This window comes from Melopsittacus undulatus, chromosome 3, assembly GCF_012275295.1.
Source record: "Melopsittacus undulatus isolate bMelUnd1 chromosome 3, bMelUnd1.mat.Z, whole genome shotgun sequence".
In the NCBI taxonomy this organism is placed as follows: Eukaryota; Metazoa; Chordata; class Aves; order Psittaciformes; family Psittaculidae; genus Melopsittacus; species Melopsittacus undulatus.
In genome coordinates this window covers 20,750,557-20,777,695 of record NC_047529.1, presented here as the reverse complement: position 1 = coordinate 20,777,695, position 27,139 = coordinate 20,750,557, and the positions used below count along the sequence as shown (strand labels likewise).

Sequence of the window (27,139 nt, the reverse complement as noted above, 5' to 3'; positions counted from 1 at the left end):
AAGCATTGTGTAGGAGCTTCAAGTGTGGAGGTCTAGCAAAAAGGAGAAGGGGCTGTGTAAAATGATACTTGGCTTTGAAAATGGAGAAGTAATGCCTAGATTTGAGAGGTAGATTTTTCTTCTTGTGATCTTTAGGATAAATATTTGGTGACACTTCAGGTGCATAAAAGAGCTGCAGAACTGATCTTATGTCTGCTAAGAAAGCTGCAGGACAGAGCTCTTGGAAACATTTCCTGCTATCAGAAAATCGAATTATGATTTTCATCTAACTTGGCTTTTCATGTTTTGTGTGCTATTGCTTGTTATTCTGTTGGAGAGTTTGAACAAATCATGTTTCCTCAGGTCTGAGGGATTGGTCTCTCCACCACGTGCTTGTAGTTGCCCAAACTCTCTTGTTTGGGTTCTGAATTACCATGTACTACAACATTGCTCTCTTCCTCCTGACAGTTATCTGGGAGAAGGGGAGAAACTGCTCTCCTAAGCAGAGGAGGCATGGCAGGCTCTTGCCCTGGTGCTTATAGAGTACATTTGCTGTGCTGGGACTTTATTCCTAACACCTCTTTGGTTTTCACCTTTCAGGCAAGCTCTCGAGTTCCCTTTGAGAAGAAGCTGCCCTCCATCGAGATGTCACGGCACCACAGCCGGTTTGAAAGAGATTACCGGGCCGGGTGGGATCGCCGGGATTGGAGCTCCAACGGCACTCACGTCAGCAGCACCAACTGCAGCAGCGCCGTGAGCACCAACAGCAACAACCGCCCCGGGCTGCTGCCCCTGCCCATTGTCCCCTCCCGGCTCCCCACCCCGGCCACCGCTGCCTGCACCACTGTCAACAGCGATGTGATCACAAGCTTGGTGGCCAACTCGTCTCCAGCTTCAACTACCAAAGTAAGAATATAGCTCTTTCTGTTTTTTTCTGGGGTTGATGTCTTGAGGGATGTTAGAGATGGAGCTTCATCTGTTCCTTTGAAAACTGCGTGTTTGTGGTATAGCCAAGAGGAGGAAAATAATTTTCTGTGGGCAATGTCTTTTTTATTCTTTTGTGTGCTGTGCATACACTAGAGTATTTTTTTCTTGCTCCAGGACTGAGGGTTCCCATGCTCCTGAGAGTCCTAAGCAGAGCAAATGCTCCTGTCCTTTCAGCACTGCCTACATTTGGGCTTTCTGTTGCTTTCCCTAGAACGTGTGGTTCCCATTTTGCCTTTGGGAATGATGTTCTTGTCCATTGACCAAGGCAGAGCTGTGGTTGACAAGTGGATGTAGTTTTCATCCAGAGGGAGTGGAAAGTGACTAAAGGGCATCATTTTGGCTGAATAGCATTTTTTTCTTCTCTTTAGTTGGTACTTTCCTGGAAGGTTCTCAAAGCCTTGTTCTGAGTGCAGATTGGAGTGTTAACAGTGGGACTGCTGTAACCAGGCTCTCTCATTTGTGCAGAAGTGCACAATAAGGAGTAACAAAATGTTAAGTGGCAAAGAATTGAAATTACTAGAAAACCATTGGACTTTCTTTGTTCTAATATATAATTGGAGGGAAGAGGGCAACTTCTCCATTTTTTAAAAACATTTAGCTCTTTTAAATCTGCAAAGTATAAGTTGTTATTCCAGGAGAAAGTTGGGTTTTCTTTCTGCATGCAAATTCAGGTAGAACAGCTGGGGAATACAAAACCCTGGCAAACTGTAAAGGTGACCACAGCAATAGCAAAGTGAGCCAGAAGCATTGCTGGTTTTCTTTTTATGATATTTAACATTTTCTTTCAACTTTGTTTCATTTTAATAACTGCAAGTGCCAAATACAGCAGATGCAGACAGAGGGAAAGGAGACAATAAAGTTATTTAAAGTAAGCCAAGAGCAAGCTGAAATTTTACTGCAGTACCATTATTATATTGATTTTTTTTTCCACACTGTAGAAAAACAAGGTCAGTGCTGCAGGAGGAAACATTAGGGCTAAGTTTACACTGTGATTGGTTTTAAAAATTTTGCACAGCATCTTAAAATAATTTTCATTTGAAATAAGCCATTCAGATTCTGATCAAAACATATTCAGAGTTCTCCAGATGCTATCCACAGATAGATGCATTTCAGTCATGCTTTGTCTGGAGATGATTGAGGCAATTTTGGAGCCAGAGGAGTCATTTCATTTATCATGACCTTTGTTCCTGGGTCTGCTTAGAGTCCAATGATTGTCTGGAGCTGAACAGCCCTTCTCCCAGATGTTCAAAACCATTTTGAAGCATAGCAGTGCCATTAAACTATGTGTTTATTGGGGGAGAGGAGGCATGAACAGCAAGTTAAATGCCTTTTGATCATATGCTCCATGTGAACTGTCCTCTAAATTGGCTTATTAGACAATTTTCTGATGACTTTCATTAGTAAGAATGTTTTCGGCATGAATAGATCAAAAGCAATAAATAGGCTAGAATGGAGGTAACATGGGACACTTTTTATTCTGAGAACTGTTAATCAGCTGTGTAATCTCTCATAAAACAAATGTGTAGAATTGCATACAGTCTTTGTCCCAGCCTCTTCTGCTAAGTATCAGCTAAACAGCTCTAAAAATTCAAAGTTGCGTGTACTGAAGAGGAAAAAACTTTGAAAACAAAGTGAGTTAGGATGGACAGAGCTGCAGATAATGGTGCCTAGCAAGTGTCGATTCACGATGTGGAACAGTGTTAGAGAAAACATCAGGTGCTGATACATACTTGTGTTCACCCTGCCTGACTGTGTCTCTCCTTCACACAGAGCAGATTTACGCATGCAATTAGCAATGTAACCATCCAGTGCCTTTCCCTTGTAAAATCCAGCTAATGGTTAGGCATAAAAAATTAAATCCATGTATATAGGAAATAGCAAGTGAGAAGAATGATGTGGTAACTTGGTTTATTAAAAACAAGCAAACAAACAAAACAGGAATGTGCCAAGTTGCCATGAGCTGCAGAGTTCCCAGTCTGTGCTCTGCAACCCTTCTGTGAGCATCTTTATGGGGTACAAGCTCATGGGGCAGGTATCATCTTAAGCTGAACTTCCTAGCTCTGTTTTGTGGTCAGGAGCGGGATATTTGATGGCTTAGCTGCCCTTCTGCAGTCTGAACCTTCTCCAGAATTCTGGCAGATGTCATTAAGTCAGTGGTAAGGGAGTGCCCCACACAAGAAGCATCATGTTGAGTAAAGTATCATGGTGTTACAGAGCAAAAAGATGGAGAACCTAGTTCTCCTTGGCTCATTGTCCAAGGTTATGGGTACAGCCAGCACTTCAGGCTGAGGACAGAAAGGACTTCCTGTGTCATACAGTTACTTTAGCATATCTTCCTGAGCTGTTTTGAAGATCTCAAAGCATAGAGGCCAACATCCATCTCCCTTCATTATGATTAATTACCCTCCAAGTTAAAAGTTTGGGGTTTTCAATTTGTTTTGGGTTTTTTTACAAATCATTTAGTCTGTCTTCACACTTTTGGTCCTTGGTTCCTCTAGTTTCCTGGTGTTTGCCAGTTTTAGTAGCCTCCAAATAACTGTAACTTATCTTTTGTATCACCTCCATTCTTTTGCCTTTGAAAATATGGGTACCAAAACCATATGCATCTTTTCAGCTTAAGGCTTGCCCTTCTTTTCCCTTGTCTTTTTTTGTAATTTTTCCTCAACATAAAAAAGACATGGAACTGTTGGAACAAGTCCAGAGGAGGGCCACAAGAATGATTAGGGAGCTGGAGCACCTCCTGTACAAAGACAGGCTGAGAAAGCTGGGACTGTTCAGCCTGGAGAAGAGAAGGCTGCGTGAAGACCTCATAGCAGCCTTTCAGCACCCAAAAGGGGCCTATGAGGATGCTGGAGAGGGACTCTTTGTTAGTGACTGTAGTGATAGGACAAGGGGTAACGGGTTCAAACTTAAACATTAGAAGTTTAGATTAGATACAAGGAGGAAGTTCTTTACTGTTAGGGTAGTGAGGCACTGCAATGGGTTACCCAAGGAAGCCGTGAATGCTCCATCCCTGGTGGTGTTCAAGGCCAGGTTGGATGAACCCTTGGGTGGCATGGTTTATTGTGAAGTGTCCCTGCCCGTGGCACGGGATTGGAACTTTATGATCTTAAGGTCCTTTCCAACCCTAACTATTGTATGATTCTATGATTCTCTAGCATGGCGATAAAATGTGCTCCCTTCCTTTGTTCCTATATCTGCACAGCTAATAATTGCTCCAGGATTTTTGCCAAAGAGCTAAGTCAATAGTTATTAAAAATATATATATGCCATCGTCCTTCATTACATGTTATCAAACAGAGTCATAATCTTGTTAAAGGCTGAACTGAAGTCTGTTCAACAAGGTCTGCCTTCTGGATACCTGTATTTGTAGGCATTGGTCATATTCCTGTCCTTCAGCTCCTGCTTAACTGAATCCTAAAGTAACAGGTTCAAAATGGAGGAAAAAACTTTTCTCTCTGTCATGTAACTGGGTTGTGAAACTTGCTGCGTTGGTGATGAAATTCATAGATAAGTGGTTCTAAGGACCACTAGACTATCTAATCTGGCTGAACCATTTGGTATATACATTATTATGTAAATGTCTGTAAGATTAAAGACTTCATCCAAGGTTATGTAATATGAACAGAAAAAGCTCTGGAAGGTAGGGAAAAAATTTATCAAATTAAATGTTGGAGAGAGGTGAAACCATCTTCAGAGGGAAGCTTAAGCTGTATAACTATGAGGGGGTTGGGTTTGGTCTATGTTTTTATGCTTCTGGAAGAGCTTTTTACATCTTTCTGTGAAGTGCTTTAGAAAGGTTTTATTACTAATTATTAATGTGTAGAAGAACTTTAGAACTAATATTTTGCAGACCTTTGAAATTTATTCTCAAAGCATACCTGTAACCTTCTTAGCACAGATGCTTTGGTACAAATCACACTTAGTGGATCTGCCACGTTTAAATAGTTACGGGTGTTTGGTCTGAGTTATTCAAGCAAAAATAGCTGTATTTTCCTCAGCTTTATTTTTGTTGAGCAGAATGACAGTGATACTTTGCACTGCTGTAACCCATTTCATTGGGGGCTGCCAGAACACATCAGAAAAACTGTTTAAACCTCAATAACCTCTAAGAAATAGTTTAATATTGCACTCTCAGTATACCAACATGGAAACTGAGGTACTTGGAGGTAGTGATTATTGGGTTTTCTGCTCATTCTGTGCCACTGTGAGCAAAGTTCCAGCTTTTTTACTCAATTTGGCTCTTCTACCCGGCTGCTGTATCCAAAGTGTTGGGCCACAGACCAGCAACCAGAGTCAGCACAGTTTGAGGGGATGAGTTCTTTGACGGAGATACTTTCTCAACCCCTTGAATGCTTAAAGTAGTCAATAGGAGAGTGCAATTCCTGCCATTAAACTGTTGGGTTCAGATCAATTTGTTGCCCTCTGGGCCCAGCCATGTATGATGCTTGAGCTTCGGTTTGGGTTTGTGTGCAGTGGGGCTTTGGGTTTTTTTCCAGCAGTGAAGTTATCTGTTGGTAGAAGGAAGCTATTGAAGAAATCCATGCAAGACTGCAGCACTGCTTAAGATATTGGCAACAAAACAGTTTAACATTCATTTAAGGATGCTGCACACCATTCCAGCTATGTTTTGTGTTCATCTCAGCAGCATCTTCATTCTTTGTTTCTTTCCCAAATTATTCTGCGAGTTACTTGTACAATTTTCTCCATCAAAGCTCCTGTATCACAGCTTCAATTTAGAAGGGTTGTCATGGACTATAATTTGGAGTTTTCTTGCCAAGAGATTTTTTGGTTATAGAACATTTACTTTTATCATCTCTATATTATTTTTAAATGCCTGCAAAGATTGATACATCACCAGAATCTGTGCAACACCGGGCGAGAGCTAACTTTTTTTTTCCCAACCATAATTTTAAAACTCTTTGCTTGAAACATAAATTGATTCTTAAGCCCCCACATACTTAATGACTTGTTATTCTCAAGGTTAAACCTATGACAAGTTTTATAAAAATGTCAGTCTTTAGCCTTGGTAAGATGTTCTCTCGTTGAACTCACGGATAACTTCATGGGTTTATATCTCTAAATAGCATAACTGAGATGTGATCATGGCCTCCTGTACTTAACAGTATTCCCATAGCATTTCAGACTTGTGTGTTGTTGGTACTGTGTTTTTTATCCCACTGTGGTTAGCCACGGTTATGATGTAGGAGAGAAGACAGAGATGGTAAAGCATTTATTAACCTCTCTGGAAAGTCAGAGAAGGATTGCAGGGGGAAAAATCATCCCCACTGTCTTTGTCTCTGTGCATTACTGCAACTAAATAGTGTTAAAAATGCGTGGGGGTGGAAGAATCCTCATGCTCAAGGAAAAACAAGTCAGGATGTCTGAGGAATGCACGGTAGAAAGGAATAAAGTAGAACAGCACAGAAGTAAAACGTTATATGCTTCTTTCCTTTACAGTCCAAAAAAATGCAGTTCCCTCAACAGCAGTCTGTCGTATGCAGATGATTTCCTCTACATTGCAGAATTTGTGTTGTCTGTTCTCTTTCTCTCACTTCGGAGGTGCTGATTTGCTAAGCTGGTGTATGTCTTCCACAAATATTTAAAATATTGATTAAGCAGAGGAAAAATAAACACAAATTGTTTTTCAAGTTACGCCTTATGTTGTACATGACTAATTACACACAACAATTTGTTCTGCAGCGGTAACTGAAATTTATGTACTCTTTTTATTATAAAACATAAGATGCTTGCATAAAGAGAGATTATAAATATTGGAATACAACAGTTGCTAGAAAACAGTCAAAACATGCAGTGATGAAGTATATAGTATTTGCTGTTCCAGCTTCTCTGTGCAAAGCTACTCTCCCACTCCCTTGAGGTTTGTATTGATAGCTGGCATAGTTTTTTCACCATTTTAGATAGTAGCCTATTCATTCTTTGACCAGGACACAATGTAGCAGTCCAGCCCAAATGCAGTAGTGGCAAAAGCTCTGATAAAATCCTCCCGATTCTTTTGGCAGATTACTGCGACGGTAAGTGAGGTTTCTGTTGTGGGATGTCCAATAGTGCAACTGATTTTTTCTCAGGAACATATTTTACTTATGGATAAGTTTTTAAAATGGAGTAATGACCAGTTTCATTGGTAAATGACATGCAAGCCCATTCCCACCTGTGCAGAGAGTCCTGGTGCATACGAAGCTCTAATTATGGCAGACTATTGTATATAGTCTGAATGTATAGGAGATCAGCAATATATAGGAAATCAGCAAAGCCCGGAGTACATAACACACAATGGTTCGTAACAGAAGACAAGGACAGGTTTTCGCTTGCACCTCGATCACAGTCTCCTGGTTCTCTAGGTTTGAAAGTTCAACCAGCTTTGCACAATTTACCTTTTGGTGTCACATGCCATTTAATTAGAGTTCAGCTTCCAGTCTGTGCCTTCTTGTGAGGAGTCTGCAAGCAAGGAAAGTCAGCCAAGAGTGACATTGGTGATGATGTGTCATCGCACCAGCCCGGGTAGGGTGAAATCAGCAGAGATCACCACAAAAGCACAATCGTAGTATCCTCCTGGAATCCTCAAATAATTCAGAGAGCTGCTTTTGAGGAATGGACAGAGGTTGTACCAGGAATGAGAGGAGGAAACAGAGACATTTGGTCGTTGACTCCCAGGATACTTTTTTCTTTTTGCTAATTAGAAATGGACTAAAAATTGCTGTAAATTGGGCTCAGCAATGACTTCTGCTGAAGTCACCATATTAAGCTACTATGATAAAGTTGCAACTCCTGGGAGGTAATTGTGCCACCAGCGGACAAGAAAGCGAAGTGAGATCAGTGGTGGGTTCCAAAACTGATGTATTGAAGGCCTTGAAGTAGAGGAACCAGTTCTTCCCTTTGAACAAACTGGAGAGAAACCTGGGGCATTTTTCAGGCTCCTCTGTAGAAGGCTATTCTTAATGATCCATTGGCCATTGAGAGGGCTTAAATTGTGCTGATATTTGTCACTTCCTCATACTGATTTATTTTAGTATTTTTTCTCAGATGTATTTTTACATATTTTTAATGGTGTAGAAATTGGAACATACAAAATGTGGTTTTAGTTCGTCAACTTTTGCAGATATGTTATTGGACTGAAATTGGTCTGGAAGCCCTGGCAGGCTAATTAAACTGTAAAGTCATAAAAAGCTGCTTGGGTTTTTTGACTTGCAGTGCATTTATCATCTGTTGAAAGAGCTAAGAGGTCTGGCCAGTTTCTAGGCCCAGTTCCATTTGAAGATGAAAGGCAGCATTTTTGAAGCACTAATTGACATAGCCAAATACTTACAAGGTCGCAAACATGACAGCTTTGGCTAAAGAAAAAGCAGGATTTCTATCACTTTGATTAAAAAGTATCTTGACTTCCAAAAGGTCTAAATATCAGTAATAAGTGTAACCTAAATAAAATGTACTGGACAGGATTTAAGTGCTTGGTTATGTGAAATGATTTAGAGTTCTTTTTATTTTCTTATTTCTTTCTCATCATTACTTTGTTTTCATGTGTATCAGTTGCAGATTATTCATTAAAAATGCAGCAGAATATATACTTCTGCCATTCAGGAAGTGTTACAAAATCTAGCCCAGCCTCCTGACAGGCTAAAAGAGCCTGCCTGAGAGCAAGGAGCAGTGTTTCTAAAGGTAGATAACCTGAGTTGTAGATGCATAAAAGCCTAAGGTTGGTTGCTGGCATTGAGGAACAGATTGCTATTGTCACCATCAAACACAGCTCCAAAAAGAATTTTACAAAGAATCACTTGTTGGTTTCCTATTATTTTTGCTGTCAATGCTTAACTTTGCCAGGTAGACCCTGGAAATTATCTTGAAGAAAGCTGATCCTTTCTCAGCTAGATAATTTCAGATTTTGGTGTTTCATGGAGAGGGTGTATGTCAGCGAAATCACTGGGGGAGCAGATGGTTAAGGTAAATGTTGAATAGAGAAGGAGCCTGATACAAAGTTTGTAGAAATCTGTACAAGTGGTTGGGTGAGATGTCTCCATACCATTTTTTAATTTTTTTTAGCAAGTAACAGGAAAACAGTGGTAATTTTAAAACCACTATTTTAATGTGTATCAGAGGAAAATAAATTGTTTGGCAAACATAATCTTTTCTCAATGGCATTGGTTTTCTCAAATTGCTGATTGATTTGCAGTTTTCCATTTAGAACTTGCTTTCCAAACAAATTAACCAGAGGAATAAAAAGTAAGAAAGAAATAAAAGTGAGCCAAGCTTCACCTTTCCCTGTGATTTCTATGGACCTTGAGTTCCTGCTTGATAGGATAGTTGTCTGTGAAGCATGATAGACATAAAGATAAATGTGGGAGTGAGGAACAGTACATTAAACTCTGCTGTCTGGCTCCTTGTACTGCTAAGCGCTGCACCTGCTAACGCTGGACACAGGCTGATGCACTCTGGGTGTAGCGGGAAGCTCTGATCAACCAGAGCTGACACTTCAAACTAACATTAAAGCATCACTGCCGCCCTGCCTGCCATCCTGAAAGTCCTCTTGAAAAAGTGCCCAGACCTTTAAGAGGAGCACGATGATCTTGCGACGTGATGGCATGAAACAGAGGCAGCCTGTGCTGCTTCGGCAGAGCATTGCTCTGTCGAGGCCGTAGGAGGAATGCCAGGAGTCACGTTGTATCAACGATGCTGAACAAGGTGCAGATGTCTTCTGCATAAATGGAATTACAGTGACTCACTGTCTTGTGAGTGGCCAAAATGCAGGCTTTTTGGCAGTGCTTGCAAGGGTATCATAGAGGAGACCACGAAAAGAATTCCTCATGCTTTTTTCCAGTTTCACACTCTGGAAGCAACTTGGACAAAGATCTGTAATCAAGCATTACTTTTCAAAGTAGTATGCAGAAAAGGATAAAATTGTGGGTACCCAAATTATTTTGTTGGGTTTTCTCTCAGAATTTAAAGCATTACTGAATGTCAAAATGCTGATTAACTGATATAACACTCTATTCTTGGATTAAATGGGTGCTTCTAAGCAAGCAAAATGCACGTTTCACTTAATTTTGGAGGAACTGACTATTCTGAATTCTCCCAGAACTCATTTTGCCCCTTCTGTTTTCAGTTGTTCTCTGCTCCTGTCAAGCTGAAATGTATGTAGTTGTTAGCCACTACAATTTAGCATCACCAAACTGGTTCACTTTGGAAAACAAAGCTTGTGGAAATACTGCAGAGAAATATATTCTGTCTGTACAGTGATGTTTGTGTGTAAAGCGATATGCACCTACTGTATAAATAATGGATAATAACTAGTAATAAATTCTTCATATCATAGCATTACTTCTTACTGTTTGTGATCCCAGGTCTTTTATGGTAATCCTGAAACAAAGCACTGAGAAGTATGTGAATAATATTTACTCCTGCTAAGTTGTTGCACAAACATGTCAAAAAAGGGAAGCTTTTTTTGGCTGTGTAATTTGAATGTTTAAGATTATATATTGCTTATATTATAATATTATATATAATTAAAGTTATCCTTTTATCCCAAAGGAACACAAAGTGTTCTTCAAAGTCCATGCATTCAAAATCACTGAAGCAATGCATCAAGGTACATTTGTCAGGTAGCAAGTGTAACACTCCCTAAGACTAATGCTGGGTATAATCTGACCACGTTCCCCTGCAAATCCATGTTCTTTTATAGAAGTGCCAGTCTTTGTAGGAGGAGCTGTGCTGTACACACAACACCCTGCAGAAGGATCCAGTAGTTCATCAGTGACAGTGGTGGCACAAGAATTGCTCAGAGTACAAGAGCCAAGCAGACATGGCTGAAGGCCATCCTGCCTGAAAACGGAAATCCTGCACAAAAGAGTTTTATGGAAACAGGGAGAATCATGGAATCACAGGATGTTTGAGTTTGGAAAGGACCTCTGGAGGTCATCTAGTCCAATGCCCTTGCTCCAGCAGGTCCACCTAGAGCCACTTGCCCAAGACCACGTCCCAGCAGCTTTGGGTATCTCCAAGGATGGAGACTCCACAGCCTTTCTGGGCAGCCAGTGCCAGTGCTCAGTTACCCTCACAGTAAAATAGTGTTTCCTGATGTTCACAGAATCATAGAACAATTTAGGTTGGAAAAAGACCTTTAAGATCATTGCCTCCAACCATTAATCTAACGCTGCCAACTCCACCACTAAACCATGTCCTTAAGCACCACATCTACAGGTCTTTTACGTACTGCCAGGGATGATGATTCACCCACTTCCCTGGCCTGCCTGGTCCAATGCTTGAGAATCCTTTTGATGGAGAAATTTTTCCTGATATCCAGCCTATACCTCCCCTGGCACAACTTGAACATAGGACCAGGAACACAAAGGAACAGGAGGTGACTGGAGCAGCCAAAGATAAACTGTGTCTGACCAACCTGATGATCTTGTATAAGGAGATGACTGGGTTGGTTGACAAGGGGTGACCTAGTGCTTTTATTTACTCAGCTTTGGCAAGGTTTTGACAGTCTCCTATGATATCCTTTTAATGAATGTGGAGGGATATGTAGTACCAGGACTGGGGAGAACAGATGGCAGTACTTCAAATGCCCACTGGTCAATATTGGGGCTGATAACATTGAATATCTTTATTAATATGATAGGCATTGCAATAAATACACAAATAACAAATTGAGAGGAGCAATAAATATATTAGAGGCTAGCACTCCTATTCAGGAGGACCAAAATGAGGTGGAAAATTGCCTACTAGTAACCTGATGAAGCTCATTAAAGGCAAATGCAAAACCTTGCACCTGGAATGAAATAAGCCTGTTTAAGCTGAGCAGCAAATGGATAGAAGACAGCTTTACATAACAGGACATGCTTACTGTCCTCATGGAGACCAAGTTAAAAATGAGTAGCAGTGACAAAGCAGGTCAACCAAATACTGGGAAGTGTTAGCAGAAGAGTAGCCAACAGTTCAAGCTAAGTGCTCTGTCTGTCACTTCCATGACTACGTCTCACGTATCATGTCCAGTTTTGGGCTCACAAGCATAAGACAGACACTGACCTGCAGGAGCAAGTGCAGTAGAGAGTAAGTGATTCAGGGACTAGAGCATAAGGCATACAATAAGAAGCTGAGAGCTGGGACTGTTGAGTGTGGGGAATGGAAGGCTCAGAGTGAATGTGATTCCTCTTTATGGTTGTCTAATTGGGACAGTATAAAGAAAAGGGTCAGATCCTTCTCAGAAGTGTCTTATGAAAAGAGAGGCAGCAAAGAGTGCAACTTGTAGCAAGAGAAATAATTATTACATATAAGGAAAGAAAAAAAATCTCAATTCAATGTCCAGAACAGTAGCAAAGGCCCAGAACAGCTGCACAATCTCTGTCAGAAACACTGCAAGCTCAGCTGAACATGACTCAGAGCAATCTGCCATCAAACTTCACCTTGTTCTGAGCAGGAGTGGACCAAGTGGTCTGCAAAGGTCCCTTCCAACCAAAAGCATTCTATGATAATTGTCCTGACATCATCCTAGAATTGAATCACCACTGAAATATACTTCACAAGTCAAAGGTATGGCCAATTTGCTTTAAAACAATACCCAGAATCCTGATCTGCCAGTAAATACTAAAAGTTTGGATTTAATTTAGGTCTTCTGAGCCTAGCTCCTATCTTGGCATAGTCATCACAGTTTTGTTTTTGAACAGCTTGTTTCCTTTAGAATTTCTGCCTCATGCTGGGATGGAGTAAAACTGAATATTTTATTTTCCTTTTCCTCAAAAGCTGAGCAACACTTACACCCCACATGGATTTGAGACATTATTATCTTTCTAAGCTTCTATTAATTATCTTTATCATCCCTGCTTTTAAAGGTCTAGTATTTATCTTTGCAAGGTTCTCCAAGCTGGATTATAGAGGAAAATTTCAGTATATTAATTCCATTCTTGCTCATGCAGTTTTAAACTCCATTTCATAAACTTTTTTTTTCCATTGCCTGCAATAATTCTGGTAGTTTTCCTGTGACCAAAGTGTTTGATAGAATTATAGAATCATGGAATAGTTAGGGTTGGAAAGGACCTTAAGATCAACACTGCCATGGGCAGGGACACCTCACACTAAACCATGCCATCCAAGGGTCTGTCCAACCTGGCCTTGAACACTGCCAGGGATGGAGCATTCACAGCTTCCTTAGGCAGCCCATTCCAATGCCTCACCACCCTCACAGTAAAGAACTTCCTCCTTATATCCAATCTAAACTTCTCCTGTTTAAGTTTGAATCAGTTACCCCTTGTCCTGTCGCTACAGTCCCTAATGAAGAGTCCGTACCCTTCAGGTACTGGAAGGCTGCTATGGGGTCTCCATGCAGCCTTCTCTTCTCCAGGCTGAACAGCCCTGACTTCCTCAGCCTATCGTCATACAGGAAGTACTCCAGTCCCCTGATCATGCTTGTGGCCCTCCTCTGGACTTGTTCCAACAGTTCCATGTCCTTTTTATGTTGAGGACACCAGAACTGCACACAGTACTCTAAGTGAGGTCTCACAAGAACAGAGTAGAGGGGCAGGATTGCCTCCTATAAATATGTAGAATTGATGGCTTTTAAAGTCATCATGCAGATGCATAATTATCTCAGATGTGGTGCTTTCATTAAGACATACACATGTATATGGTTTTTGAAGATGTGGATCACAACTTGTTTGCCACATACAGAGTTGCCATTCACCTTGTTTTCTCTGCCTGCTTAGAAGTATGGGCTACTTTACAATAACATTTAGCTCTGAGGTAGTTCAGGATAATGCTGTTTCAGGGTTTTTTTAGATGTCATCTAACTTAAGGATTAGGCAGAGTCTTTCTGTAGATCCATCTTCATGTAACATAACCAATTCCCAAGTTTTCCTGTAAGTTACCATTGTTTCCACCACTGGTTGCTTTGTGAAGGGAGAGAGCAGCAGAAAGTTCAGTGTCAGTGCTCTGTAAAGACTGGAGCGTGCTCTTTGATGCAATGAACTAAGTGGAGTGACCCTTTTAATATAACCAGAGTAGAGCATGACACCTGTAAATTCAGTCAGACCCAAGCTTCACTTCACTTTAAATTCCTCTTGTGTTCCCTGTGGACCACATTGCTCCTCAGGTTGTGCTGGGTGGAGAGGCAGGGTTTGCTCAGCCTGGTGAAGAGAGCCTGTGATTGCTCTCTTCAGCTTTCCAGTGGGTGCTTATGGAGAAGACACTGCCAGAACCTTCTCAGGTGTTCAGAGCTATTGTTGCATATCCTGAAGTTATCCAAAACTGAAGTGGACAAAGCCCCAACCGACCCCATGTAGAATTAGTCTGCTCTGTGCAGAGGATATACCTGATGGCTTTCAAGAGCCCCCTTCCAACAAATCAAGTCGGATTGTTTTCTGGTAGTGAAAGCCTGAAAACAGCTGTGGAGAGGAGTCTTTGGGAAGTCAGTCTAGACTTAAAAGGCTTCCATCAGAGAACAGAGAGGTGGCAACTGCCATGCAGTTAGTTATGGAAGTTATGCTGACCTTGGCAATAAGTCTGCAAAGCCAATCTTGCTTACCTAGCCTTGTGACCTGTTGGCAAGGAAGCAGATTTGCTTTGCAGCAGAGCCCTTCTGGGTCATTCTTTTGATACTATACAAAGAAGGTGGTTCAAAACCAGAGAGAAATAAGGCAATTACAGCGGTTGTTGGGCAGCATGCCTTTTTGCATCAACTCTTTGAACTAAGAGATTAAACAAAATTCAAGCAATGCCGCAAAGTCTGTGGACCAGTCCAGGCTTTCATCCATGTATCTTTCCACCTTTCTACTTCACTCTTGACATCTTTGTCCTTCTCCCCATTTTCCATCAGATGCTTGATTTAAATTCTTCTGATGCATCCTACATCATATCTGACTGTCCTGGAAGTGCCATAGCTTGCTGGCAGCTACCACTGAATCATGGGTGAGAAATGAAATGCACTCAGCACTAATCACAACTATTTTGACCTTCTGTTGTTTTGGAAAGTAGAACACGTCTGTGGAAAGATGATGGTCTGGAAACTAAAACTTAAAAAACGCAGAAGAACAAGGGAAGGCATCATGAAAATGCATAAACATTTTAAATTTGGTCAGATATTTTTGCTCAGATACTCTTGCTTCTCTTTTTTTTTCATCTGTGTTCCAGCCAGCTCTGCTCACAGTACAACTGCATTTGGCTAGGTCTCTGCTAGGAGATTAAGCAGTGCCAGGGCACAAGCCCAGGAGCTGGAACTTGACCATCTATACCATTAAATTGTTAGCACAGGCTCTGCCTTGTGTTCACCCTGGACCAGCTAACGCTGTAATAAACAATTCCCAGGCATGGCTTGGGGATTAACATGGGCCAGCAGCCATTCCCAGTCGGCATTTTGGATGTAGCCACCTTGTTTTGGAGACTAAAAGTATATAATCCTGTGAATGAGACCAGGCCATATCATTTGTCCTCAGAGCCATAAAACAGGTCATGGCCCTGCTTAGTTTTCTACTTACTGGGATGGCTTTGTGTTTGAGGCAAGAGTAATTGGTTTTACTTGACTTTACAGTTCCTTACTTGACCAAGTTGTATCTGAACAATAAGTAGTATGAGCACATCTCTACTTTGTCTATTCTTTCAGATGGTGTACCTGTGCACTAAGATGGTGTGGTTTGTAAATTGTCATAGCAACTAAAATAGTTTGTGAACCCATGTTCCCATTACAAATAGAGATCTATAGTCTGAGGGAGTCCAGAAAGTGTATCTTCTAGGGAATTGTTTCAGCTATTTTTCAGAAACCTTTGTCATAGTTTTGCATATGGACCACCAATTACTGGTGAATTCAGTTCCTGTATCAGAATGAAGAATATGTTCTGCAGGTGTTCCTGGTGCCAGGGAATGTTTTTTATCGTTTCCGTTGGATCTGGAAATAAAAGGGTGTGTTAGATACTGAATGGATGTTGTCATACAGGTGGTATGAAAGATAATGTTAGCCATTAAGTGCTGAAGTAGAACCACTTCTCACTACCTGCACAATTGGTTTTTCAATTAGCAGACTGTCTGTTCTTGTCCTTTCACACCACAGCATTGCACAGAAGATAATACAGCTTTCTGCCAGTGAAGGCCCAATAAAACTTTGATAGTTGCCAAGACTGGGGAAATTCCAAGAGTATAGTTATATCCTTTTGTCCTGCCCCATTTTCATCTGTGTGCTTCCATTTCTAGCTGCCTGAGGTACAATTATGTACGCATTTTGATTTTTTAGAGATGCATTCCTTTTATTAACAGAAGTTGCCTGATTCCATGAGGAGAGCTCCAAAATGCCTTGTTGATGCATCCTTCTAGAGCTGCAAGAAGAGAGATACTTTCCGCATTTTAGTCATCATATGAACTAAAATTAGTGTTCCCACAAGTGTCTCTCCCAGATTGCACATACCACAGCCTATGCAAACAGAATTAAAGTAGCATGGTTAATGTATGTGTCTCCATGTGGGGTGGACTTGACCTTGATTTTCAGTCAGTGCTAACAAATCTAGAGACTTTCCAGTGCCAGATATTTTATCTGAAGTATTTATCACAGGATATGTCCACTGGTCTGTTTATGATGGCACCTGGGCAGAAATCCATGAGCATATGTTATATTTGGGATACTTCCGCTCTGAAGAGCCTGTAGAAACAATGCTTGGTTAATCTCACCTGTGGCTTTACGTCTTGAAGAGCTCTGATGACTCGCTTTCTTCATCCTGTCAATCATAAAATCTGCCAAATCTGCCATAGCTTTACAGAGGAACAGTTTGTAAGTCTGATGAACAGCTTAGGGGTTAATAGTGGGGTGATATGCCAGTTAGGTTCAGTCAAATGCAGTGCTGTTAACACCAGGTAGTTGTTCAGTGCTGTTGGAAATGAGCTTCTGTTTCTCAGCCCTTTTCTCTTTGTGTTTCTGCTTCATTGTGTTTAGTGCCCTGGCCGTTTGCTTTTCCTTTGGAGGTGAGTGTTCCTGAACAGAATAAAAGTACATAGATGGAGCAATGTGCAAATGTGCATACCGCTGCTGAGGCCCTTTTATAAGAGCTAGACTGCTTGGAGAAAAAAAGAAAGAAGGAAAGAAAGAAATGCAGTTGCAGGAAGTGAATCTAAATAAGCTCCCACTCCACCTTTTTCAATTTACTGGAGGAAATATCTTTCTTCATATCATTTGACTTTCTGATTGTTAAATCAAATTGAGCCAGTTGGAATGAGCCTTGGTGATCAGAACACAAGTCCTGAAAACCTCTGTTTAGCTGCTCTCTGGTCTCTGTGCAATTGGTTTGCTTAAATGTGCTGTAATAACCTTTTAAGAGTCATGTACCCATTCTTCACTGAGGACCCTGCTGTGCATTGTGATTATGTTATCTGTTGCCTCCCTGAATGTTTAACATGATCAAAGTGGTGTGTTGTGGGGCTTGACTTGGCAGGGATTTTTTCTTTTTGTCTAGGTCTGTTCCCCCTCTCCCTCCCCAAGCTTTGGCTTTTTAAAATACAAACTTACGTTGCATGTTACCTATTACTCTCTGTGTGTCAGTCCTCCTCTTCTTTAAACAGCCCCTGCTACCCCCCGCCCTTTCCTCTTTAAAGTATCTGGTTAGTATAGTATTGAACAAGCATGCTAAGTAGCTCTGATAATTAGGTAATTTGAATTCGGGGATGGATGTTAGATGTTAAATCATAGGATGGAGGGTGGTTGTGGTGAAGGCAATGTATTCTGTCTCGGGCAGGAATGCCCTTTGTATCAGCACTGCTCGCCAACAAGCCAAGGGTTTAGTGCTCAACAGAAATGCGATTGCATGGCCTTGTTTGCCCTCTTTCTCTGGGAAAGCAGCAGATGTTGACAGTGAATATAGTGAAGTGCAAACAGGTAAAATAATGAACTGAAGTGATAGCTTAATGGAATTATTAATGGGATTTGTGTTCAAATAGTGAACAAGGATTGATTTTTATTAACATAGGTTTTACACATGTAAACTTACGTGAAAGATTATAGCACAATTTTCCTTCTCTGTTTGTAGATACGTTGTATGCGCAGGGTTCTCCAAACTTCTTTAAATATTGCCCTTTCTCCCACTTAGCTCGCGGTGCTTCTCAGTGTATAGCACTCCATGTAAATCTGTGTAATATAGCCAGAGATTTAACTGAGCAGCAAGGAAACCTTGAAATTAGAACTGAAGTAGTAGGTGTTCAGTGGGAGTTTGGTGTTTGCTTGTTCATTCTCACCAGAATAAAAGGTGGGAACATGAGAGCTCAAAATGCTGAAGTGCAGCTCTCAGTGAGCTGCAAGGCCTCTGCTAGAAGTGGCTATATACCTACAAGGTGTTGGTGGAGATGTCATAATTATGAGCTGACATTTAAAGAAATGTCAAAAGCATCCAAACAACCCCCTGCTCAGCTTCCACCCATGTATCTTTCTGTGTCCCCAGTCTTGCCATCTGTTAACCCAAGGACACCAGTTTTGATTACCTTTTTGTTTGCTTTTCTGATAAATACTTATCCTCTATGCCTCCCCTGTGCTTCCGGAGATTGTTTGCAAGCCTCTTGCCCCCTTTGTATGTGGGTTTCTCCTAAGGAACTATTTACCACCACGATACTGGCAAAATCTGATCCCCTGATTGTGGCGAGGCTGCAAGTATTTGTGAATGCATCTGTATTTAGGAGCTGACTTTGCCAAATACCTCTTTGAACTGTATGTACAGAAACATATGTGGTATTACTCAGCTTTGTTACCTGTCATCTACTTACTTGCTGCTTGTGTTATTTTCTTCACGTCGTTCTCTTGGCATTTTTGGATGTCGGCTTGGCAAGGCATGGACCGTGCCATTCTTGGCATTTGGGAAGTTCTTTCTTCCATTTAATAGATTTCATAGATAACATGTCTCTTGAAAATGAAAAAAAAAAAATGCTATATTGCCTTTCTGCCCCGGTACAGCAAGGTCTGTGCAAAGTTCATTAGCTTCTTCCAAAGCAGCTGCCGTACTTAACTGGTATTAGTGATAACGATAAAGCATGTTTTATTGCAGCTTATCCCAGTTCAGTTCATAAAAGATAACAGTCATAGTGGGCAAGACGATGCATTCATACAACTTGATGTTCTACTTCCAGTGGGCGAGTCACATTGCAGGCACAGTGTATGTGTACTTCCCCAGTTTATACTTCCCTCAGCGTGCAGCTTGGGGATTTCCTTAACCACATGTCTTTGTCTTTCAACCATATGGTAAAATATGAAGTATTTGTTTCCCTTCAAGCATGTGAGTAGCCCTGCTGACCTCAGGATGTTTATGCTCATGCCTAATGTTTAGAATGTTTTTAATTGTTTAGATGGCTGAAGTCTTTCCTTTGAAAAGATATTCATGGCAGGTAGCTGCTGGTGCGCGAAACTAAAGGAGCTCAAATCTGCCTGCTCCTTAAGAATGGTTTTCATTTGGGAGAGGGCGTTCAGCAGACACACATTGGTGGAGGCATGCTCAAGAGGGACAGGACTCAGCTCGTGTCCATTCATCTTACATTACCTGGCTCAAATGACCAAGCAGTTTCCAGCTGGGCAGAGGAGGGAAAGTCCACTGAACAAGCCCTGACTTGCTGCTTGGAAGCTGTAGTTAGACACTTACCTAAATACTGACATTTTATCAACCCTAAATGTGCATGTAAATTATGGCTGGTGATTGTATAGAGTCAGATGGATGCAAGATCAAGGTCAGATGCATTGTGTTGTAGCAAGACTAATCTCTGATGGCTGTTAGTCCCTTCTGTGTCTGAAAAAAAAATTGCTGACCATGTGATTTTTTACTGTAGAATCATGTTAGTCCTGCGGTAGAAAGTATTAGGTAAAATATATTGTACCCATAATTCATATTAATGGAAATTCAATAATGGCAACCTTTCATCCATAGAAATTAGAAATGAGTCCAAATGTTGTGCTATAAAAACATTAAAAAGACATTATGAATTGCAATCTATTGCACCATGTTTTGCTCGTTATAAATAATGGAGGGAAAAACTAGTCCTTGGAAGTTTTTGGACTGTCCATTTTGAGAGAAGCCAGCAATTACTTTCTAGAGCTGACTGTGCACCATTGATCTGACTTATGGATTTCATAAATGCAGTGGTCTGCTAATTTAATAAACTTGCTCAATCTGTTTTTAAACAGAGTACAGAACTTTGAAAAATGATTTCCTTTCAAACTAAAATTAACTCTTATGGCTTTTAAACATTAGATTGTAATATTTGCTTCCAGTTTTTCATTAAAATACCTTCTGGTTTCACATTTTTCCTAGGATGGGCTAGATGCTTGAGGCTCATGTTTTATTAGATTAAAAACTCATATTTCACTTATGCTAATTTGGCATCAAGCTATGAATTGGAGTGCTTAGGCAAACCTTTTTTTGGTTCTGCATTGTCAATAAAGTTTACAGCTGCTTACAAAGTTTACCACTGCCAAAAGCTTAGATGTAATTGTTCAGTAAGCTAGGACATATACTGGACAGAATATTGATACACTGGATGTCCTATCTTGTCTGACTACTTAGTATGTGAGGCTGAACATTTTGGGGGAAAGCTCATAGTGTTTTCAATAAATTTGCAGCAAGCTGAGTAAAGGGAGAATGTCTTTTCAAATTAATGTGTACTCTCAAGCGTGAGGTGTGATTATTTCTGTCTCTAGACTATTTTAGCGGTTGTAACCACAGTAAATCATAAAATGGTTCAAGCTGCTGTTGAAATCTGGCTGCTTTTCTAATCTAAAACCTACCTGTTGGACTTCAACTGTAAAGAGAGCTAACAGTGTAATGGCAAGTTCTACTGAGTGTCACGATTTGGTAATATAGTATCCATTAATATCCAGTGAATCTTTTCATCTGAATTCTTTCCATCTAGAGATATGCCTGCTGTATTGGAGTACATAGTGTAACCAGGGACCTAAGCCTTCCATGTCAAACAAATACTGAACTTTATAGATCTATCCTTTCTTTCCTACACCACTCTATGCAGAATGTATTATATCATGAATTAGCATTGACAAGGTAACTGAAGGATCTTTGGTCAGATGCCAGGTTTAATTCATTTGTTATCAAGACTGAGAAACAAATTTGACAGTGACAGTAATAATTATCTTCTTCTGTAAAGAAATGCAATACAAGCTTATACATTTTGGTTGAAGGGGAGATAAGGAATAGTAAAGCAATTATACCTATCATACACTTTTGACCTGTGTTTTTATCAGTCTTGACAAGCTTAGAAAGTATGATGGCACATCCTGACCAAGGAATACCTAAATTCATATAAAATGGCTTTCAACTGCTACCGTATTTATACTGCAGACTGATAAATTGCTTTTTCAGAAATCAGCTCTGTTGCATTTTTTAATAAAGTTAATGGGCTAAGACAGACAATAGTGGGTTACTGTCTGCGTAGTGTATTCTGGTTACAAAATGAAATTCCTCAGCCTGATTTAATATTACAGGTTTGGGGTTTCAGAGGAAGGAAATGAAAAATCAATAGCATTTGCAACACAACAGAATATTGGAGCAGCAGGAGGCAGGGAAAGTAGCTAGTGAATGGTCTTGAGGACTCCCATTAATATGTTTTTTCCTTTCCCTTCCACCTCTTACAGATACAGGACTAATATTATTTACTTTTTTTCTGTCTCTGTTGGATTCCTTGAACAGCTCTTATAAGCTATTTGAACATGGACCACTTTTCAATACCTGCCTAGGCACAGATCCATTTTTTGCTGATATTCAGACCACTTTGGGGTGTTTCCATTCTGAAAGGTCTTTTGGCAGAGCCTGAGAAGTCAGTTAGTACAAGCATGAGTGTTTTTAAAAAAATGAAAATGACTTGTGGAAGAAGCAAGCTTCTTCTGGATGGAGGACAGGATCACAGACACATTATTTTCGATATTAAGCTATCTGCATATTTAGGTACTGTTACAGACTTTGGAGCCTTGCTCTGGAAAAGTCTTGTCTAAAACTAAGCAGAGATGCTTCAAGAAAAGTACAAGTTTGCAGCAGTTCTTTGACTTGTCCTTATGTGGGGAAAAAGAATGATGTCAGGCCAGTGGCAAAGAAGCAGCTCTCTGTGATGTTCACTGCTACCGCAGTTGAGCTTGTCAGCCCTTGACCAAACTGAGAAGTTGACAGTGTCATCAAGACCAAGCCCTGAAGGCCTGGCCAAGAGGCTGCGTCAGTCATCTGAAAGACTGAGCTCATGGCCTTTGTCTCATGGTTGGAATGAAAGAACAGACTTGGCAACATTTCCCTTGCAGAAGCGATCTTCTTGAAGACAGCAATCTTTCTGCTGCTCATTGGGCCATTCTGCACATCTGTGTCCTCTCTCTTGATCCTGACAAAACATTCCTTATCTCTGTTGAATTTTCTCCCAACTCATCAAGTCTTTAAACTGTATCTGCGCTATTCCTAATGAAAAAAAGAAACTAGAAAAAGCTGTTTCTTTTTAATGAAATTTCTTGTATGAAACCAGAAAATCACAAATTGTTTCATTGATCTTTCTTGTTTTGTTGCATTACTTAAGCACTAAAATTGAAATAGATGTGACATATATGAACTGACTTACCCTTTGTTTCTTTCCTGCTCTTGGAAGGCTTTGTTTTTTGGGATTACTATGCAGGTTTGTCGTATATAATGCATTTTTTTTTTCTTCTCATACATTTTCATGCCTTTCCATTTATCTTTACCTCCAGCAGTGTTGGGTACCTAGAAACTCTCTGTTGCACTCCTGGGAGCAGGCTATCTAGCAGATGAGGCATAAGGAAAAGTTCAGGGAAACCTGGAGCCTAATACTATTTCACTTGACAGCTTCTGATAAATCATTGAAGCTTTGTTGGACCTTGCATATCTCTGTCTATCCAAATGTTGGGCATCTGTTTAAAGTTAGCTGGTAGCCTCCCTTTGCACTCAACAGAGAGGAGCATCACTCTCCAAAAGATGTGTTTTCCCATCCTAAAGTATGCAGGTTGAAGCTTTCCTTTGGTGTGCTTTTCTGTTCCCATTGGCTACAAGAGGGACCCTGTAGATAGCTTCTGGATATCTGATATTGAAACAAAGCCCATCCTCACATTCTTTAATATTATACCTGTGTCAGCAAAAGCTGCATAAGGACTTAAAGATCTAAATGTGAAAAGAATGTGTGTTCTGTAAATGGTTATTGATATTGTAAGTATTATTACTATCTACCTGCTGAGGGAAAAAAAGTCCTGTCTTGCTTATACTGAACCATTGGAGTGGCAGGAACTTTGCCCAGTGTTTCACAGCATACATTTATTTCCCCTTTTTATTTTGTTTTTCCTTTTGCTGTTCTTCACTGATGCAAATTTTTCTCATTTGCGGCACCAGTAGGAAGCACTTGGCCCATTACACATAGCTTAGTCATAAACAAGGTATTTGCTCTTTCTCATGACCGGAAAAATGTCAAAAAAAAATCATTCTGGATTGTCAGTGACATTATCACACTGGAGTTTGCTGTTACTGAAAATTATTTTCTCTGCAGAGACAGCACTCAACCTCGAGATTTTGAGGAAGATCCACACAAATAAAGCAGTTTACCATCTCTAGACAAATTGCTTGTTTTCAGTTATGTGGGAAGACTATAAGGGAATATAATGGAATATTTGGAGAGGCCATGGGGAGCTGGAAAATGACTACAAAGAACAAAGAAGTTTTGAGACTGTTGAGGAGATTGGGCACTGTTTTCAAACCAAGAAGGGACAAAAACAAGCGAGACCCTTGGGCTGGCTTTGAAGCACTAAGTGGGGGGAGAGCTCAGCTGCAGCAAGCTGCAGCTTGTGTACCTTTCCAGAGTGTGTGTACTCTGATGGCCCACCATGCTGAATAACACTTGGAGAAGGTGCTCTCCCTGTTGTAGATTTCTAATCTCTATGATTATAAAGGCAGGTAGACATTTTCCATCTCTGTTATCTGTTAGTGAGGGACCCTGAATATTGCTGTAATGGATTGGTGAGGGAACTAGGTGATCTGAGGGGTTTGGGTTTAGCTCTTGCTTTTGTTCTTCACAGGGGTCTTGATCTTGAACAAACTATCCATGTGTTTGAATATCAATTGCCTCCTGATTTCAGTAGCATTTAGCTGTGGACAGCTGTGGATTTGAACTTCAGTGTTGTATTTCAGTAACTGTAAAAGAGGTGAAAGCACCCACATCAAGGAGGTATTTTTGAGGATAAACACATTGAAGATTATGAGGTACTCCAAGGATACATCCATATTTGTACTCTGAACAGCCAGGTCATGAGCCCAGTGTTTTGAGATTCCTAGAACAATGCAAGAACAAGTTGCACTCAGCAGCTTGGAGGTAAATTGATTTAAATTCTATCAAATGTCACCTTATAATTTATCATCATTGCTAGAAGAATTTATAGCTGGCTGAAGGGAGTTGGGGAGATTAAAGACAGGTGATCTGGAATACTCCATAGTCCAGGAAAAGACAAAATAGAACAGCAAGAAACCAAGACACTGTGAGATGCCTATAGGATGATTCTGTTTGCAAGAGCATGATTCTAGGCTTTAGAGACTTCAGAAAGAGTTTCTAAAAGTAAACTCTAGGTGATACAATGGCACCATTTTGAAGATAACTGCCTCAGCTGTCTCCCCCTTTACCACAGATTCAGTTATAGCAAGAACTGCAGGATGAGGATGCACAGCTGCAGCCTGGTGGCCTATGCTGTTGGTTTGGTTTATGTATTATTCTTCGTAAAGCTGATCAGCTCAACTACTGTAGTTGAGGCTTAGATGCACCTTCTGTTCTACTGTCCTATGAGATGATCTTCTGGAGCCAGCAACATCTTAGGCCTCACCTCTTACACCACCAGGACTTACCTCTTAAAGGCCTCAGAGAAAGGCATCAGATTTTCCTTGATAATGACCTCAAAATTAGCTGTCACTCTAATGGTGTAATTAAGAGAGACAGCAAAGACCTTGGTTGGCTTAAAAAAAATAGAGGAAGTGTTTTGATTAAAGTCTGTTCTATTAGTAAGCTTGGTGCTTAAATACTCTGCTTAGTTCTAATGTCCATGATGGAAGAAGATGGAAAAATAATAAAGCAAGTCTGAAGGAGGACAATAAAAATTATCCAGGCCTGGAGAATAAGTCATAAAACATGTTTCAATCTATTCAGTTTGCTGAAGGAAGGTTGGAAGATGATCGCTTAAGTGCTGACAAATGGAAAAATAGCTGAAGTGGAGAACAGGTAAATCTTGTGAACGATACTGAGTGACTGGAAGGAGCAGTTAGATGGGATCAGGAAATCATGTCATCCCAAATGATCCTATGAGTTCTTCCAGCCTTAGGTGGTGCATCTAGAAGTACTGGAACACTTAATAAAAACTGTACTTTTAAATGACTAACGGGCTGTAATCTTCCACTTAGGTAGTGTGGTGTCTTTCAGTATCCTCTTGAAGGGTTTTGATTTGAGTAGGTTTTCACTCCAAAGATCTATATTGCAATTAGCATAAAATATTTGGCTGATTTATTTGGAGTACATTCTCTTAGTAGTAGAAATCAGAGGAAAACAAGTTATGTATATAGTTGCTTGGGTTTTTTTCCATGAAGACTCCTGATTTTAAACCTCTTACTATTTCTTCTAGAGATCTCACTGCATGCATTAGGGCACAGTTTATCTAATACAAAATTGTTGGATGATGTGACTTGGAAGTCTTTGTGGGGAAAATGAGAATGAAACTCCTGTAGCTGCAGCACTGTTTGGGATCTAAAACTGTAGTTAAAGAAAGATGCTTGCTGTGTTAATCCTGCTTAGAACTTTACCATGGTTTTTATCAGGTTTATTGCAAATGTCAGGTCCTCAGCTGGATTGTGTGGCTAAATGTCCACATTTGTTTTCTTTTGTACCACCATTTTTATTTTTATAATACTGCTTTCTGCCCAGGATTTTTCCTTCCTTTGTAGCTCTTAAATATTTCCTTTAATCATATTGCTCATTTTATCAAAATAGCTATGGCACGGTAGCTAGGATTACACTCAGTTGTTAACATAATGTAGCAGTTAATCAGATTGCACTGAGTAAGGGTCATTCAACAACAGGGCACCAGGGAGACTATACCTTGTGTCTAGCATATTGTAAACCCATGTAGGTCTCTCTATAAGACTTGGGCACAGGAAGAGGGATGTGAAAACAAACTGCATGACAGATGTTAGTCACTGTCACATCACAAAGACTGCAGTGAAAGGCAGTCAGTGATGGTGCTGGTGAATGGGACATAGGAGTCCATGCAAGGTAGTGTAGCTTAGGGATCACAATGCTTCATTCAGCTTTGGATTTTGCCTTGTTACTTCTCTATATTTGGCTTGCCATTTCTCATGTCCAAACTTCTGAGAACGTTGCACATAAGTGTATCATGATAGTGTTAGAAATCCAGGCTTCAAAATCATGGCAAATCCCACTTAGTCTTGTAGCAATAAAATGTTTATATAGTTATAAAACACTCAAGCATCTGCCGTGTCGTGGTACATGCTGCATATCTTTCTTACTACATTTTTCATTCTGTTGGCATTAGTGTTGCCAGCTCCAGATGTTCCAGTATTGTGGTGCAGTCCCCAAAATCGTAAGACTTTTACAACATAATAAATTTGGGGTTGCTTTGGTTTCTTTTATGACTTCTGAGGTTTTAGAGTATGGTCAGGTTGAATTTCACATTATTCCCCAAAACAATCACAGTTAGAAAATGTTTATCTTTTTTAAATAAAAGCAGAGCTGGCTTCCATGAATTATTTGGAGCCATAAATAATAAATAATAAATAACCATTTTGGTCAGCCATAAAACAGGGTTCTCCCAAAGGGAGAGAGAGGGAAGCAAAATTCAAACACCAAAATCCAGAGTTGTAAAGCTAAAGATCCCTGATGCATAACCCTGGGGTTACCTATAAGCTCCATAGGTGCCTTATTTTTTGACAGTTCAGAACACCACAGAATCCTCAGTTGTGTATCTATACATGCCAGGACTGGCTCTGGCTTACAGTTAAACCTGTATGGGATTTGGAAACTAATATTCCTTTACCAAAATCCACTGGGCAGTATTTCTCAGAGTATGCCATATGAAAAAAAAAAAAAGAGGATTTAAAGAAATATGAATATAAGACGGGAGGTCAGCAGCAGCTTTCTGTTTTGTTAAACAGTGAAGCGCCAGGAGATC

General features: G+C 40.3%; 1 protein-coding gene across 1 annotated transcript in view; it reads left to right on the top strand.

Annotated features, from left to right (window-relative positions):
- KLHL29 (kelch like family member 29) overlaps window positions 1-27,139 on the top strand; it is a 399,407-nt gene that overhangs the window by 149,779 nt on the left and 222,489 nt on the right. Inside the window, exon 3 of the mRNA XM_034061213.1 lies at window positions 580-885. Coding sequence (XP_033917104.1) covers window positions 625-885 — 261 coding nt within the window. The 5' untranslated portion in view covers window positions 580-624. The remainder of the gene's footprint in view (window positions 1-579; window positions 886-27,139) is intronic.